The sequence below is a fragment of the Bubalus bubalis genome, chromosome 21 (genome assembly GCF_019923935.1).
Source record: "Bubalus bubalis isolate 160015118507 breed Murrah chromosome 21, NDDB_SH_1, whole genome shotgun sequence".
NCBI lineage: Eukaryota > Metazoa > Chordata > Mammalia > Artiodactyla > Bovidae > Bubalus > Bubalus bubalis.
This window is the reverse complement of record NC_059177.1, coordinates 37,744,831-37,760,726: the sequence shown is the minus strand read 5'-3', so window position 1 is coordinate 37,760,726 and position 15,896 is coordinate 37,744,831. Positions and strand designations below refer to the sequence as shown.

General features: G+C 41.1%; 1 protein-coding gene across 3 annotated transcripts in view; it reads left to right on the top strand.

The window, feature by feature from the left end:
• SYNPR (synaptoporin) overlaps positions 1–7,054 on the top strand; it is a 303,118-nt gene extending 296,064 nt beyond the window's left edge. For all 3 annotated transcript variants that reach the window (XM_044934017.2, XM_006069718.4, XM_006069719.4), the window contains 2 exons: positions 511–702; positions 5,370–7,054. In XM_044934017.2, coding sequence (XP_044789952.2) covers positions 511–702; positions 5,370–5,627 — 450 coding nt within the window. In that variant the 3' untranslated portion in view covers positions 5,628–7,054. The remainder of the gene's footprint in view (positions 1–510; positions 703–5,369) is intronic.
• Positions 7,055–15,896: the final 8,842 nt, after the last annotated feature.

Here is a 15,896-nt window from a genome sequence, read left to right as displayed (position 1 = left end):
GGCTAACCAGAGTAAGTGATATCACCATGGCCTCAGATAAGAAAGAAACAGGTTTTCTACTTGAGGCGTTTATCATTTAAAATAATTCCTGTTGCTATATTAAATATACTATTTTCCTTCCCAGGTCAGTGTTTTGTTATCTAGGTAAATAGGATGCAACATCTTTCTAGTAGACAAACATAAATACAGTAAATCTGAGCAATTGTCTTATGTTAGAACATGATCTGCTAAAGTCTTGGGAGTGCCTCCCAGTCCCACCCTCTTTAGAGAGGGAGGGTCACAAGGAAGGTTATGACAAGTAGCCCCCCCATCATCAGAAACACAGTAATCATTCATCAATGTTACTATTATTATTTATTTTCTAGAAATTAATATCACAAAACTATTATTCATTTTTCAGCATGGTTCCAATGCTATGGGATCTTGGAATTTTTCAAAAGGCAAACCAATTGATTTGTTTCTAGAACTCACTTTTCTCTTCCTATTTTATCTTTCTGTTTGTTCCTGTAGGACTTCATCGTCACTGTAGTCTTTTCGTTCTTGTGGTTGGTGGGTTCATCAGCTTGGGCAAAAGGACTGTCTGATGTCAAGGTCGCTACAGATCCCAAAGAAGTATTGTTACTGATGTCAGCTTGCAAACAGCCATCCAACAAATGCACAGCTGTCCACAGTCCTGTGATGTCCAGCCTAAACACTTCTGTGGTATGTTTCCCTCTCAGATCTTTTTTTGCCAATCATGGGAATCAGAAAAGTGTCCCAGGAGTCATATGGGAAATGTTTTGCCTCTGAATGGAGTCCAGTCTAAAAGGTGATAGTTCACTCTATGGCCTAGATGATCCTTTGGCCTTCAAGTTTTCTATTGTCAGAACCCATAGACTTTAATGTGTCCAATTACAGAGTTCTTAACAAGAGCCCGGCAGGTTCGGGCAGCTTTTGCTTGGATGACGGTCAAGTCAGAATTCTAAGGCAGAAGCAGATATAAAATCTGAACTTTAAGACTGAAGTCTGCCAGAAGTTAAAAGGAATATTTGATAGAAGCCACACATAGAATATACCCTGTTGATTGTCTAGAGAAAAATATGCAGACACAGTAGGGTACAGATAGAAATCAGAGAATTAAAAATAACTATAATAGTTATGGTAATTTTGTAATCTTCTCCATGCTCTTGGTTTAGTTGCTTGATAACTTCAGAAAAGCAGTGCTATATTAGTTGAACAAAGTCCAGTATTATCATCAAGTATATGATTCTTGCCAGGAGACAGGACATCTGACAGATAGCAGAGCCACTAAATTGGATTCTTATTTCATGAGTGTAAGAACTTGTGTTATTCCAAAGAAGGAAACTATATCTGAGAGACAGAAGCTATAATGACAGCAAAAAGTAGTAGTTACAAAGAATAGAAGGGCCAGCAGTGTTCAATGAAGGACTGACATTCTTTAGCAACCTTTAAAAAATAATTCTCTTTCCCTCAAGGTTAACTTATGTTTCTACAGCTTTCTGGAATTTAAGAAGGCATATGAAAAGGGAAAAAGATTGGCTCATCGGCTGCTGATGATTTGACTGTGAATCTTGCCTTAGTAATAAGATAATAACATTGAAATAAACTATTATTAAGATCTCACAGTAATTTTTACCTATTTCTAGCCACACTTGTAGATGAATACTTTGAGGTATATGTTAAAATATATTTTACTACTGCTTCTATAGTTTGTTTACAGGCAGTGCTTAATGAAAATTATTATCACCCTGATCTCGGAATCTAAGAGAGCAAAGATGAAATCGTTCAGTATGTTTGTTAGTTCTTTTAGTAAATGATGACATCCTCCATAGTCCATTTAATCCCGCTTCTGATGTCTCTTCCAACAAGGCGTTGCAAGTTTTGAATGAGAAACAATGTGACATACGTCTTAAAAACCAAAAGAATAATGGATGGAAAGCAGATCGTGTCACGTGTGTGGAGGGGTGGGTCTGGTGCTGTTGTGAGTTATCCATAAGTTATCCATGTCAGTGTCCTCCAGTTCCTCGTGGCAGAAAACTCCACCTAAACTGGCTAAACCAAAACAATCTCCTGATCGGTAAAGTCTGTTTTTTGTAGCCCAATTCCGGTACCAGTGTCTATATGAGGTGTAATGATTGGGTTGCAAGTAACAGAAAGTGACAAATCATCCATAATTTCTACTTCTGTTTCTCCACCAATGCAATCTTGATACATCTTGTCAGATCATCTAAATGTCCTCTCCCATTCTTTCTCATGCTGTGTAGTCTCTTTCAGCCTCTCTCTCTGTTGTCCCACATCTAGGCTAGGATAAAAATACCGACTCTGATTTCAGTTGCAACAAAATGGCAAGGAAAGACTCAAGGGCCCATGTGCCCCTAAAATGTGCCAGCCACGAAGTCTGTGATACATCTGTGATGATAATAGAGTAAGACACCTATTACAATAGTGATAGACGTCTACCTCTATGAAGTAAGAATAAGACATCACCACTCCTTAAATAGGCCCATGGCAATGCCTTGTTTACATGCTTACTTTAAAGCTGCATTCCCCTGATTTCTAGGTTCTTTTCAGGCATCCCTTTTTTAGAAATGAAGTAGCATCAGGGAAAGGGAGTGATCAAAGAATAGAAAACAGATAAAATTATAGTCCTGGGTAGAACCATCCCTTCATATCTGAAAAGATTCCACGATAGTTTTTTCTGTTCATATCAAACTACATTTTCAGAGGTGTAATTTAATCAAGATCTCCCCCTTGAGGGAAAATACCCTTATTGTACACATGGTTAAAAGGTCCTGTGTGTAAATTAGATTGTGTCAGTGATTACCTAATTCATTTTGATCATGCATCTATTATACTATAAATACCTTATTTATGTCTTGTATCTCCCTTAGCAAGGAGCCTAGAGCATGGCACACAATGTTAAATAAATCTCAGTTAACATTAAAGGAAGAAAAAAGGATGGGATGGGGAGAGGGATGGAGGGAGGGATGGAAGGAGGGAAGGGAGGAGGGTGAGAGGAACGTAAGGAAGTCTGGATAAACTGATTTTCAGTGAGATCTTTTAGGAAGCGGTATCTTTTGTTTAGTTTTTTAAGATTTGACTGTCCAATCATATTTTTTAAATAGTGCCATCAGTTTATTTTATTTCATTTTTGGCCACGCCACACGGCACTTGAGATCTTCGTTCCCTGACCAGGAATCAAACCCACAACCCCCTGTAGTGGAAGCACTGGAAATGGGAAGTTCCTAATTACTGGACTGCCAGAGAAGCCCCTAGATGCTCAGTTTTGATCTTGATACCTTAAGAACATGGCCTCATTATCAAAAAGCCTGCTTCAGTTTATGTCTCAGGAAGAGTCAAATGAATACAATTCATGGAAATATTTTAGAAAGTGATTCAAAGCATAATTTACAGATCAGTGCCCAGCACTGTCTAGCTGCTTTACACACGCCCTGTTTGATCCTCACAACTATCCACCAAGGAAGGAATAATTGTCTTCATTTCATAGGATTTTATAAATGCTGAAGTTCAGAGGCTAACTGCCTTGTCTGAAGTCATAAAGCAATAAGTTGCAGAGCCCAGGCCATTCAGATTCCATTCAGATTCCTTTCAGGCCATTCAGATTCCATTCAGATTCCTTTCAGGCCATTCAGATTCCATTCAGATTCCATTCAGATTCAGATGGCTCCAAGGCTGAGATTCAAATAATATGCCCTGATCCACCTGCTGCTAAAATAATGAAGCTTGGAGCTGGTGTTCCAAGCTCCCAAGATCCCTCATCTTCACTCCCTAACCCGCTACTTCCATCCCCAGGTCACTCTGTGGTGTCCCACCATCCAGCAATTAAGGGATAAATTACTTTGATACAGCAAAGAACTTCTGGAAGCCCACTCCAGAGCTGTGACTGCTGCCCAAGTTCATTCTGATTGGTCAGCATCCTGCTGGAATGATTACTTAATATACTTTAATGTCATCACAGCTTTGTGTCACATACTCTCATTGTCTGTCTCTAAGAGGGGGCTGCTAAAACTGGCTGCGCTTAATTCGCAGTCAACTGATCCACTTTGGAAGAGGCTGCAAAACAACTGTTCTCTTTGGGCCTCTTACAGTAGCAAACAGCTCAGTTTCCCTAAAACACTTAGGACCCAGGGAAGTGACACCCAGTCCTCTGGCTCACCAAGGACATGCTTCTGGAGAGTGAGAGGAGTTTCCATAGGCAAGTCTCACATTCAGTTATTGAGAAAACATTTCATACTTCTCTGAAACCTGGACTTCAGAGTATTGTTTGGGCATTCACTTCTGACTGTGAGAGGCACAGAATATACAACTATTCAAAGAAGCACAACTGTGTACACTGCCATGCATGTGCTTGTCTGTGTACCACCTATACCATTGCTTCCTCCATGCTTTTTAAGTTGACTCATTTTATTTCTGACATTTCAATAAATGCGAAAGTAGTATCTCTAGCATTGAAGTAAAGGTTACCTTATAAGTTAATGGTCCATCATTAAAATGAAAATAACCCCACATCCCCTAAAGATATTTTACACCATTTTACATCATTTGGGGAGATAGTGGTGGATTAGATAGAGGCTCAGACTCTGGAAAGTCCCATGAATGGAGGAGCCTGGTGGGCTGCAGTCCATGGGGTCTCTAAGAGTCAGACACAACTGAGCAACTTCACTTTCACTTCTCACTTTCATGCATTGGAGAAGGAAATGGCAACCCACTCCAGTGTTCTTGCCTGGAGAATCCCAGGGACGGGGGAGCCTGGTGGGCTGTCATCTATGGGGTCTCACAGAGTTGGACACGACTGAAGCGACTTAGCAGCAGCAGCAGCAGCAGCAGCAGCAGCAGACTGTGGAGTCAGGTAGAACAGGTCTTATCCAAGGTCTGCTACTAACCAGTCACGTGGCCATAAAAAAGCTCCTTATCTTTGCTGCACCTGTTTTCACGTCTTTAATATGAGTGTAATAGCACCTTCCATGACTAAATGAATAGACACACATAAAGCCCTTCTGTTGTTGTTGTTCACTCACTAAGTTGTGTCCAACTCTTTGTGACCCCATGGACTGCAGCATGCCAGGCTTCACTGTCCTTCACTCTCTCATAAAGTTTGCTCACACTCATGTCCACAGAGTCAGTGATGCCATCCAACCATCTCATCCTCTGTCTGCCTAACACATAGTAAGCTTTCATGAAAGGTCATATATTCTAAATGAAACAGTGACTTCAACACCAGAAACTGGAAGAAGCCTCTGCATGGAGATGAAAAGTGACCTTTTGCATTTGAGGGATTTTTCTGAAATTGAGATTTTTCTGAGCTTTCTCTCCAGTCTATCCACTCACTTGCTTTGATCCTCCTTCAGGTCTTTGGATTCTTGAACTTTATCCTCTGGGCTGGAAACATCTGGTTTGTTTTCAAGGAGACCGGCTGGCATTCCTCGAGCCAGAGATATCTTTCAGACCCCATGGAGAAGCACTCCAGTAGCTACAACCGAGGCGGGTACAACCAAGACAGCTATGGGTCGAGCAGTGGGTACAACCAGCAGGCGAGTTTGGGGCCATCCTCAGATGAATTTGGCCAACAGTCTGCTGCCCCTGCTTCTTTTACCAATCAGATGTAACAGGGTAGTTTTGGCATTCGTCTGAAGATTGTTTCTCCCCATTCTATGCCAGTGGCAGGAGAATTTTTTAAGAGTTTCAATCAATTATTAATGTGGAGAGTGTTGAATGTAAATCAGAGATCTGTCGTCCTCATTAAAGCAGAAAGGCCTGGGTCGTGATAAATGGTACTTAAAGATGACATGAGAAGATATATTATTCATTACAGATGGCTAATTGGAGAGTACCTTGTTATATACACATACTTTTATGGTTGTTTTGTATGCGTGTTGAGATAGTGGAACCATTTTGTAGCTTAAAGTCTCTAGTATGTAATATGCATAAAGTAAATTAAATAGCATTGAATTTTCTTATGCTTTTTGATGTGAAAAATGTTTTAATGATTTCTCTAAGACAATTTGGTGCATCACAATGTGCATGTATTATTATTTTTTAGTTGCAGGCCCTGTAGGATTGTGAAGTCTCTAAGTATTGGTTTCAGACAATTATTCTGTATTTTTTTTAATTTGATGAATCAATGCTCATATGATTTAGTGCATGAAAGCATTTTCTTACAAAATGAACATTTGAACTGTATGAAAATTTTCCAGTTTGCATCACGAATTTGTTAAATGGACGTTTAAAGAAATATATTCACTACATTGTATATTTGCAGGTTTGTCTCTCTGGGTTTATCTAACCCTGAATTCATTGTGAGTAAGGTTTGGAGTTTTTTTCCTCTGTGATTAGCAGATATTCAATGTTGTAGATGATGACTGCCTGACATTTATTCTATTTAGTTAGCTAAATATTTACATTCTTGTAACTTTCTATGGTGTTTTGTGGCTTTTATTCTATGGGCCATGAACAATGGGCCCACTAGCTGTGAGTGTTGGTGGAGTGCTGTTTCCTTAGAATGATGGAGATGTGGGTGTCAGACACCACAGTCAAGATATTGTGCTGACATATTAGTTTATCAAGGATATTCTGGAGAACGTAGAACACGAGCTAAATGTTTAAATCCTACTTATTTGTAAAGTTAATTAAGTCCTAGATCCAATTACTAAGAATTCTCAAGTCTCAGCTCAACTTACAAAGTCTGATTTGTATGTTACCCATAAATTAAAAATGACTTCCACGAAGCAGTCTGTCATCTCATTAAATATTCTGCAGGATGTATGCATTATCAATCTTTGCCTCTTTGTTTTAACTCATTGGAAACACCAAGGCCCCACAGTGAAGGCAAGCTGAGCATCTGTATCTCCAGATGAAAGTCGTTATTGATGTATAAACTCATTGTGTGATCTGTGATGTTGGAAACATTTTAGTCCAAAAGAGCCGTGTGTCCTAGATGATATCTGTAAACTGTTTCTGGATCCTGTTGGATAAATCTGTATGTGATATCTCTTTGACCTTAATAAAGTTATTGCATACAATGCTGGCTGGAAAATGGAGAATTACAGCAGTAGAACCTGCTCTACCATGTCCGACACTCAGCGACCCCATGGACTGCAGCCTACCAGGCTCCTCTGTCCATAAGATTTTCCAGGCAAGAGTACTGGAATGGGGTGCCATTGCCTTCTCCGGAACAATAAGAGAACAAATGGTAAATGCACAGTCTGTCCAGTCTCTCACCCTGTCCTTATTTTGTGAGCTCAGGGCTATTCATTCATTGATTCCATCGTTCTAGGACCTCCTGTATACACTCTTCTATACAAAGCATTGGGGATAGGATAGAAATACAGATGCATGCCCCAATTCAGGAAGCTTACACTCTGTTTGGGGTGTAAATAGAGTGAAATAATCACACAGAGAGTGTGTAATCACACATAGAGTAAAATTCTCACACATCATCTACACTGTGTGTGAGAAAGAAAGGCTCAGGATTCCACAAGAATGCTTATCAGAGGGACTTGAGCTGCTTAGGGGAAAGTGAACAAGCTTGAACTGCCTCAAGACAGTAAAGTTTCATGAGGACAAGGTGCGAGGAAGAGTATCCCAGGCAGAGAGTAGCCTTACGGAACTCTCAGATGGCAGGAGGCAGGATGGATTTTTAGAGCGAGACGTGTGAGGGGGGCTTGGAGAGGGGTGTAGCTGCTGATGGGTAGAAGGCAGCGGGAAATCCCACCTGGGGGCCATGATCAAGAATTCTGTCTTTATCCTAAAGAAGCTAAGGAAAAGCACTGAAGTATTTAAGCAGAGGAAGGACACAATGAGTTGTTGTTTTGTGTTTTTTTTTTAATTCGGATTTAGTTGCTTTACAATTTATTTAGTCTCTGTGCTCAGTTGTGTCCGACTCTTTGCAACCCTTTAGACTGTAGTCTGCCAGGCTCCTCTGTTCATGGGATTTCTCAGGCAAGAATACTGAAGTGGGTAGCCATTTCCTCCTCTAGTGGATCTTCCCGACCCAGGGATCCAACCTGCATCTCCTGTGTTCCTGCATTGCAGGGGTATTCTTGACCTGCTATTGTGTTCGTTCCTGCTGTACAGCAAAGTGAATCAGTTATATGTATACATATATCCCCTCTTTGTTAGTTCAGAGCATTGTGTAGAGTTCCCTATGCTATACAGTAGGTTCTTATTAGAACCTATTTTTTACAAAGTAGTGTATATGTGTGTATATTAGAACCTATTTTTCACCCAGTACTGTATATATGTCAATCCCAGTCTTGGTTACTCTAGGATAGAGCAGAGGACATCCTGCAGATAGGAAATAGCCTTGACCTAGCACCCATTCAGAGAAGGCAATGGCACCCCACTCCAGTACTCTTGCCTGGAAAATCCCATGGACGGAGGAGCTTGGTGGGCTACAGTCCACGGGGTCGCACAGAGTCGGACACAACTGAAGCGACTTAGCAGCAGCAGCACCCATTAGGCAGTGGGCTAGGAGAATGGCATGAATTCTCCCCACATCCACCTCTGATTTCCTGAAAGAGAAGCTCGATTGGACTGCTTTCTTCAGCTCTGTCCAGAGGGACAGAGTGACCTCTGATTCTTACACTTCCATGAATTCTCCAAAGTGGAGAAATCCTCAGAACCAGCCTTTGTTGTTCATGTTGTTTTACCAACCTCAACAGTCCCAAAATACACTGGGGCACTGATCAATGGAAAGCACTGCCTGCCCTGGTCCAGGTAGAGACATGCTTCCAGAGTCCACTGCAGATTTACAGTAAAATGCTGCTGTAATCCAGTGGGGATTTCATTAAGCTGATTTTATTCCTTCTGGCTTTAAGAAAAGAGCAGTTAGATCTGGCCTTTTAAAAGGAGAATAATCAGTGTGGTAGGAGACCTCAGGTCTCCAGTAGAGCTCATTTGGCATAGCAGTGTCTCTGCTCACCTGCTGTATTTCAAGATGTGACTGCACATTCCTGAGCTTTCATTTCCTTGAGAGGAGGTAACGCATCCAAGTAAAAAGGCTGGGCTCTGAGATCCCGCCACCTGCTGTCTACTCACCTGTCCTTTTCTTCTGTACCTTCTCCAAAGCCTGAGGACTTATCTGAAGCCACAACCTGAAGGCATGTGCTTCATTTGACTCTCCATAGAGATGCTGGGTCTCTTATAGATATAAGGGTACCTTTTGGCAGAACCATTTACCAATATGAATAAAATCAACTGAATTCATTGAATAAGTTAATTAAGTCATGAAAAACTGTGAACAGTCTAGTTGAATGAAGAATTATTTTTTAACATGCTTGACTTGGGGTCTAAGGCTTTGCTGGCTTTTCAGGCTTAGTTGAATCCTCTTCAGAGCCCATTGGCAGCAGGTACTTCTAAGAATAACCCTGGTTCCTCCTGACCCCCTGAACCTCCATGAATCGTGGACTGCTGTGCTGTTAGTTGCACCGCTCAGTCGTGTCTGACTCTTTGTGACCCCCACGGACTCTAGCCCATCAGGCTCCTCTGTCTATGGGATTCTCCAGGCAAAAAAACTGGCGTGGGTTGCCAGTTGCTTCTCCAGGGAATCTTCCCAACCCAGGGATTGAACCTGGGTGTCCCACATTGCAGGTAGATTCTTTACCATCTGAGCCACGAGAGACGCCATGGACTTTGGACATTAAAAGGCCAAGATGAAGATAAAAGACTTCCTGAAAGTCCTGTGTTGCTGTGGAAAATATTTTAAGTCAAGTGGAGTATTTTCCTTAAAGGGCCAGGCCCCCTGGTTTATCAAACAAAACTCTTGACGGAGGTTGTAATGAGTCAGATATGTTTCCTGGTGGCTGAAAAAGGATTTGCCTTTGAGCCTCTGCTATTTTATTCATATTTTCATTACCTGACCTCTTGGGGCTTAAGAGTCTAATTGGCTTATGCTGTGAACTAGAGTCACTGGCTCATACAAACTCAAGTCATCTCCCTGCTTACTAGGAACAATTTCATGTAACATTGCTTATTTTGGTGAACGAGACAAAAACAAAAATACAAACTCAGTAGTTCTCCTTATTTCGAGTATTTTCCCTTCTTGCCTGTGAACTGACATTTCTCCTGGATGTTTTCTCCCCTGGTCTCTTCAGACTTTCAGGTCTCTTCTGATTGATTTCCACTGTCATGGTCCTTCTAGAACGTCATACATTCCTTAGCTTACATGTTGTCCTGAGTGTCGCTGCTCTTTTATTTTTTACAAGTCGGTTGTTAATTTTGCACTCTCTGAGTTCTTAAACCTTCCATGAAAATTTCACAGTGAGTAATGACATATGTTTCCACAGAACTTGGCAGCATGGAGCCACACACTCACTAGGAAAGTGTTTTCAAGCACAGCTGTCTCAAATGAGACCTGAGGTTCATATCTGTGTCTTAGGAGCTAAGACCTAGTTCGCTTCTTAGGCACTGATAGATGTTGCCATTAGTTTTATCAATGTTATTTGATTGTGTAAACTCCAGCAGCAAGTGTAAGCATCGGTTTGTAGTCAGATAGACCTGAACTCCTTTCTTGGTTCTATCACTGAAACCAGGCTGTGTGATCCTGGGAAAGTGCCCCAACATCCCTGAGCCTCAGACTGTGATCCCTACAACTGGAGATAAGGATATCTATCTCTATGTGTTTTCTCTGAAGGCTGAAACAAGTTACCACAACTTAGTAGCATATAAAACACAAATTTATTATCATATTATTTTGAAGGATAGAGAAACCCAATAGAGGTCTCCTTGAGCTAAAATCAAAAGGTTGACAGGATTCTGTTCCCTGCTGGACGCCCCAGGAGAGAACTCATTTCCTGTCTCTTCCATCTCTTAGAAGCCATTGCTGATGGTCCTCTTTCTCCATCTTCACAGCCAGTGGCAGCAGGTCAAGTTCTTTGCATGTTGCATCGCTCTGACCTCCTCTTGGCGCCCCTCTCTTTCACTTTTTAAGGAAGTTTGTGATTGCAATGGACCAACCTGGGTAATCCAGGATAATCTCCTGACTTTAAGGTCAACTGATTAGCAAATGTATTTCCATCAGCAGCCTCAGTTCCCTTTGCCACAAAAGCTAACATATCCATAGGTTCCAGGGATTAGAATTTGGGCATCTTGGGGGTAGTGAGGAGAGTAGCATTCTACCTACCACACTGTGCCACCAGTATAGAGTAAAATGATATAATGTAAGCAAATTTCATAGCAACTCTGCCTAGTCAGAGTGCTCAGAAGCTGATAATAATGATTAAAACTGATAGTTGTTCCAATCAATAGCCTTAACTGTGAGAAAATGACCCAACCTATAGCACTAATATGGGGTGAACAATGGCTTGTCAGTGCTCATGTATAGAGAGACCAACTTTGACAGCACTCCCAGTCAGGTAGACAATGTTTATCACATTCCCTGCTAAAGTGCCCGAAGAAATTAAAATGCATCATTTACTGTTGGACTCTTGAGGTACCAAAGGTTCTTTCAGTCCAGCGGATGACTGGAGAAACAACTGAATAAATACAGTGCGCCTCAATGTACTTACAGCGCAGTGGGAAAGATTACATAGAGACCTGAAATTACCTTATGTATTCATTTCTTTACTTGTACTTTAAATCTCTCCCGCTTGAATATAAACTTCATTAAGGGCTGAAACTTTGTTTACCAGATTGTGCCCACCTGTGTCTTCAACACCTGGAACAGTGGCTGGAATATACTAGGCACTCAATAAATACTGGTTGAACAAATATGTGATACGTTATACAGACTCTTATGTTAAAGATTGTTCATAAAATATGTAAACTTACAGATGATAAAACATATCGACTTGCCAGGGATGAAAAAGAATCTTAACTCTCCTTTGAAAAATGCCCAGCATATTCACAGATAGCTCACAGTGAGCCCCAGAAAGGGCTCCCTGAAACCCTTGACCTGTATTGACTCATGTTACCCTGTTTGTAGCACCCCCAGATCACAAGCCGGGAAAGGCCTGAAGCCCACATGTGAAGGACTATCCATTGCATCATCATGTCCCTCTGCAGCTCTTGCCCCCCATTAAGTAACAAGTATGGAGAAGGCAATGGCATCCCACTCCAGTACTTTTGCCTAGAAAATCCCATGGACGAAGGAGCCTGGTAGGCTGCAGTCCATGGGGTCGCTAGAGTCGGCCCGACTGAGCGACTTCACTTTCACTTTTCACTTTCATGCATTGGAGAAGGAAATGGCAACCCACTCCAGTGTTCTTGCCTGGAGAATCCTGGGGACAGGGGAGCCTGGTGGGCTGCCGACTATGGGTCGCACAGAGTCGGACATGACTGAAGCAATTTAGCAACAGCAAGTAACAAGTAAGCAAATTGCAGGTATTGATAAGCCACAGAGGAGATGAAAATGAGGGATGGAATAGAAGATTCCTGGAAGGGTGAGACATTTATCAATATATGAAAACTATAGGTGACCACAAAAGGCCCATCGAAGCATATTTTGTTAGGGAGATTAGAACCCTCCAGATAGATTCTTCAGTGTATTAATATCTTCTGGGCTCAACATTGGCTATCTCTGTTTACAACTTGGTTATCTTTATTTGTATGTATCCAATTTCAAACATGCTCCTTGGAAACAAGAATCTCTTCTAATTCATGCAACTATAAAGAAATGGTCCCCAAATGTGTTCCTTTTGAAAAGTAACACTTGTCCTAAATTATATATTTGAAAAGAAGCAATCTCAGAGAATATGAAGAGATAGGAATTCTTGCTGATCAGTGGTATTGGTGACACTCAGGTGGAAGTTAACTGGGGTTTCAGCTCATTTTTATTGGGTATTATTTTTAGGTCTACTCTGTGCTCTGTGAATCCTACAAAGGGCCTAGCAACTTAAAATTGGTAGTGGGATTTTCTCAAGCAGAGGTGCCATGTAACAATTTATCATCATGACAGGTGTTAGGAGTTCAAGGCAACTTGCTGATGCCCCACTTCCCAAAGTCAGAGCCAGGAGGAGATAGATTTTGTTACGGAAATTAGAACCCTCCAAATAGATTCTTCAGTGTATTAATATCTCTACTGGGCTCAAGACTGGCTATTTCTGTTTACAACTTGGTTATGCTTATTTGTATCTGTACAATTTCAAACATGCCACCAGGAAGACATATTGCCAGCTGTTTCAAGTTTTTAAAGGGAAGTTTTATCAGAACCATATATTTAAACCCCTATACACACTACAGTGAGAATGTAATCTAAAATAGAATAAAACAAAAGTGCTAAAAGAAAATAGATCTTGCTGGGATTCTGGGAACCCAAGTCTCTCCAGGTTAAATCACATTCTCTTCAGCACAGAAGCAGCAATAGAGATTTATATCATATTCTATTTTACTTCTTCAGTGCAGATTAGTCTCAAACTCTGACACCAGGCTAGAAAAAAACTTTCACTGAATTTGAAAAGTCACGTGCTGGAGACATAAGCTAAGAAAAATAAAGGTCTGAATGAAGGCCAAGCCCTCTAGTTCCCTGGGGGAAGACAGGAATAGATAAGTAAGCTATTATAGATAAAATGGATAAACACCAAGGTCCTACTATATAGCACAGAGAACTAATATCCTGGGATAAACTGATGAAAAAGAATACTTGAAAAGAATGCATGTGTATATATATGGATAACTGAATCACTTTGCTGTACAGCAGAAATTGACACAACATTGTAAATCAACTGTACTTCAATTTTTTTTAAGTGGGGGAAAAAAAAATAAAGGAAACAGGAGAGGACAGTCTAGATCCCCGTCGGGACATTAGCAAAGGCTCAAAACACTCCCATTTATTGAGCTGAGCAATTCTATGACTTCTCCCACTCTCAGAAACACAGAAAGTGGCTTGTTAGAAATCAGGCAGCACACAGCCTCCAAAAGATCCACAGTAGGGACAGAAAGGGGGAAACATCAGTCTGTCATGTCTCCCTGGGTCCCTGGTTTTATAGTTCAGGATTTATGTCCTCGTTTATTCTATAGCTGGTCCGCTAAAGGATGTGAGACAGTCTCAATTCTCTATGAGAACCACACATGCAACTTTTCTGAAACAAACAAACAAACAAAAATTCAGACATTCTAACTAATTCAGATGGAGGTGGCTATAAGGGAAAGGAAGAAAAAAACACAGGGTAAATGTGGCACAGAAATAGCAAGGAAAATTTCACTATATGCCTTGATATGTTTAGTTTAAAGCCTGAAAATGTGATACTTATTCAAAAATAAGTTAAAAGTTTGAATGTATATCATTAAACACTTTGAGATGACTTCAAAAGCCAGCCTTTTCCTCACATAAGTTACCATCTCAGGAAAATGCAAGCAAGCATTTCATCTTCAGGGTGAACAATCCTTCAGTCTTTCTGTCAAACCTCTTGAAACATATTTTCTGGAGCTGAGCCTTCTCGCCTGATTTCTTCCCCCTGTGGGCATTAAAATCCTAAATTAAGAACCTGAGGATTAACCAAAGAGATTAGAAACCCTCTTCATCAGTGAGGGATTTCCAACAATCACAGAGCTTAAAATCTTGTTTAATTAAAATCTGTGTTAATTGACAGGATAATAAGCATTGATTTTACATGTGTGTGTCAGCCACATCACAGCAATTACCTGGCATGTTTTATTCATGTGGGGGCCACAGACTGCTCCAGTGCCACCAGAACCAATCCCCCCTCCCCAACCTTAAGCACACATCAGAAAGGTCTGCAAAATGACAGTCGCCAGTGGAAAATGAAAGGTTCTCGCTCTTTCTCCCATTACATTGTAAGATAATTAAAGCCCAGACCAATAAAATGTCCAGCATTCTTATTCTGAAATTCAATTTCCACTACATCAGGACAAGCAGTTAAATGCTTTAAGCCATCTGCTGGCAGCTTCACCAGCCAGGCCCATAGCAAAGCCACACTTTTTTTTTTTTTCATGTGGTTTTGCCAACAGTGACCAGCCAAAGAGAAGAAAAGAGTCTGACAAGGGAGCCCCTTGTACTGTCAGCAGTCTAGGGGCCCCAGTGCCTGCTGGCTTCTGGATAACAAATCCAAAAGAACCATTTGATTGAAAACAAACCAAAAAGATATCATGTAAAATATGTAGCATATGAGGGTCAAATTCTGCTATGTACTAATAGTACTTTCAAGACGCTTGAATCTCTCCCCATCTGCGGGAGTGTGTGCTGGCTGTCAGCATGAAGGTTTAGTGGCAAGGTCCCATTAGAAAGATAGGACCATCTCAATGCAGGCCATTATGAGGTTGCAACAGCACAGACATACACACAAAAAAAAGTTAACAAAATGTAGATATAAAAGTTATTAGACGGGCAAGATAAATGAGGAACCATCTACACAGTATGTGGAAGCACGGAATTCCATCAGTGTGGGTGCCACTATAGGCTGGGAAGCATGGGGAGGGTGTGTAAACCGTAGGTTTCAAGTCCGAGAACAGGATCCTTCGGTAAGTTACTTAACCACTCTGAGCCTGTTCATAATTAGACTGCAAGTATTAAAATCAGCTAATGTTTCTAAAATTACTCAGGGACTTCCATTTCTGGAAGGATAGAGTAGACATATCTTCCCTAATCCTCCTGCTTAGCACAACTGAAAACCCTGGACATTATACATAAAACAAACAAGTCTAATAAATGGACAGAACAGAGACTGTGAGGGACTTCAGGACACAAACCACAAGCCACCGAATTCCCTAGGGTTTCTTTTTCCCTCATATATCCCACGCTAGGTGCCACCCACCCAAAACACCAAGGGCACAGATAGTAAGAGCCCCAACTAAAGCTTATCCTCTCTATACACAAAGGGACAGGGAAAAGACAGCCTAGCCCGACAGAAAACATTTAGAAAATAACTATTATTCTGCAGCCAAGCACCATTACAACTATGCCCCACTCACACCCACACCAA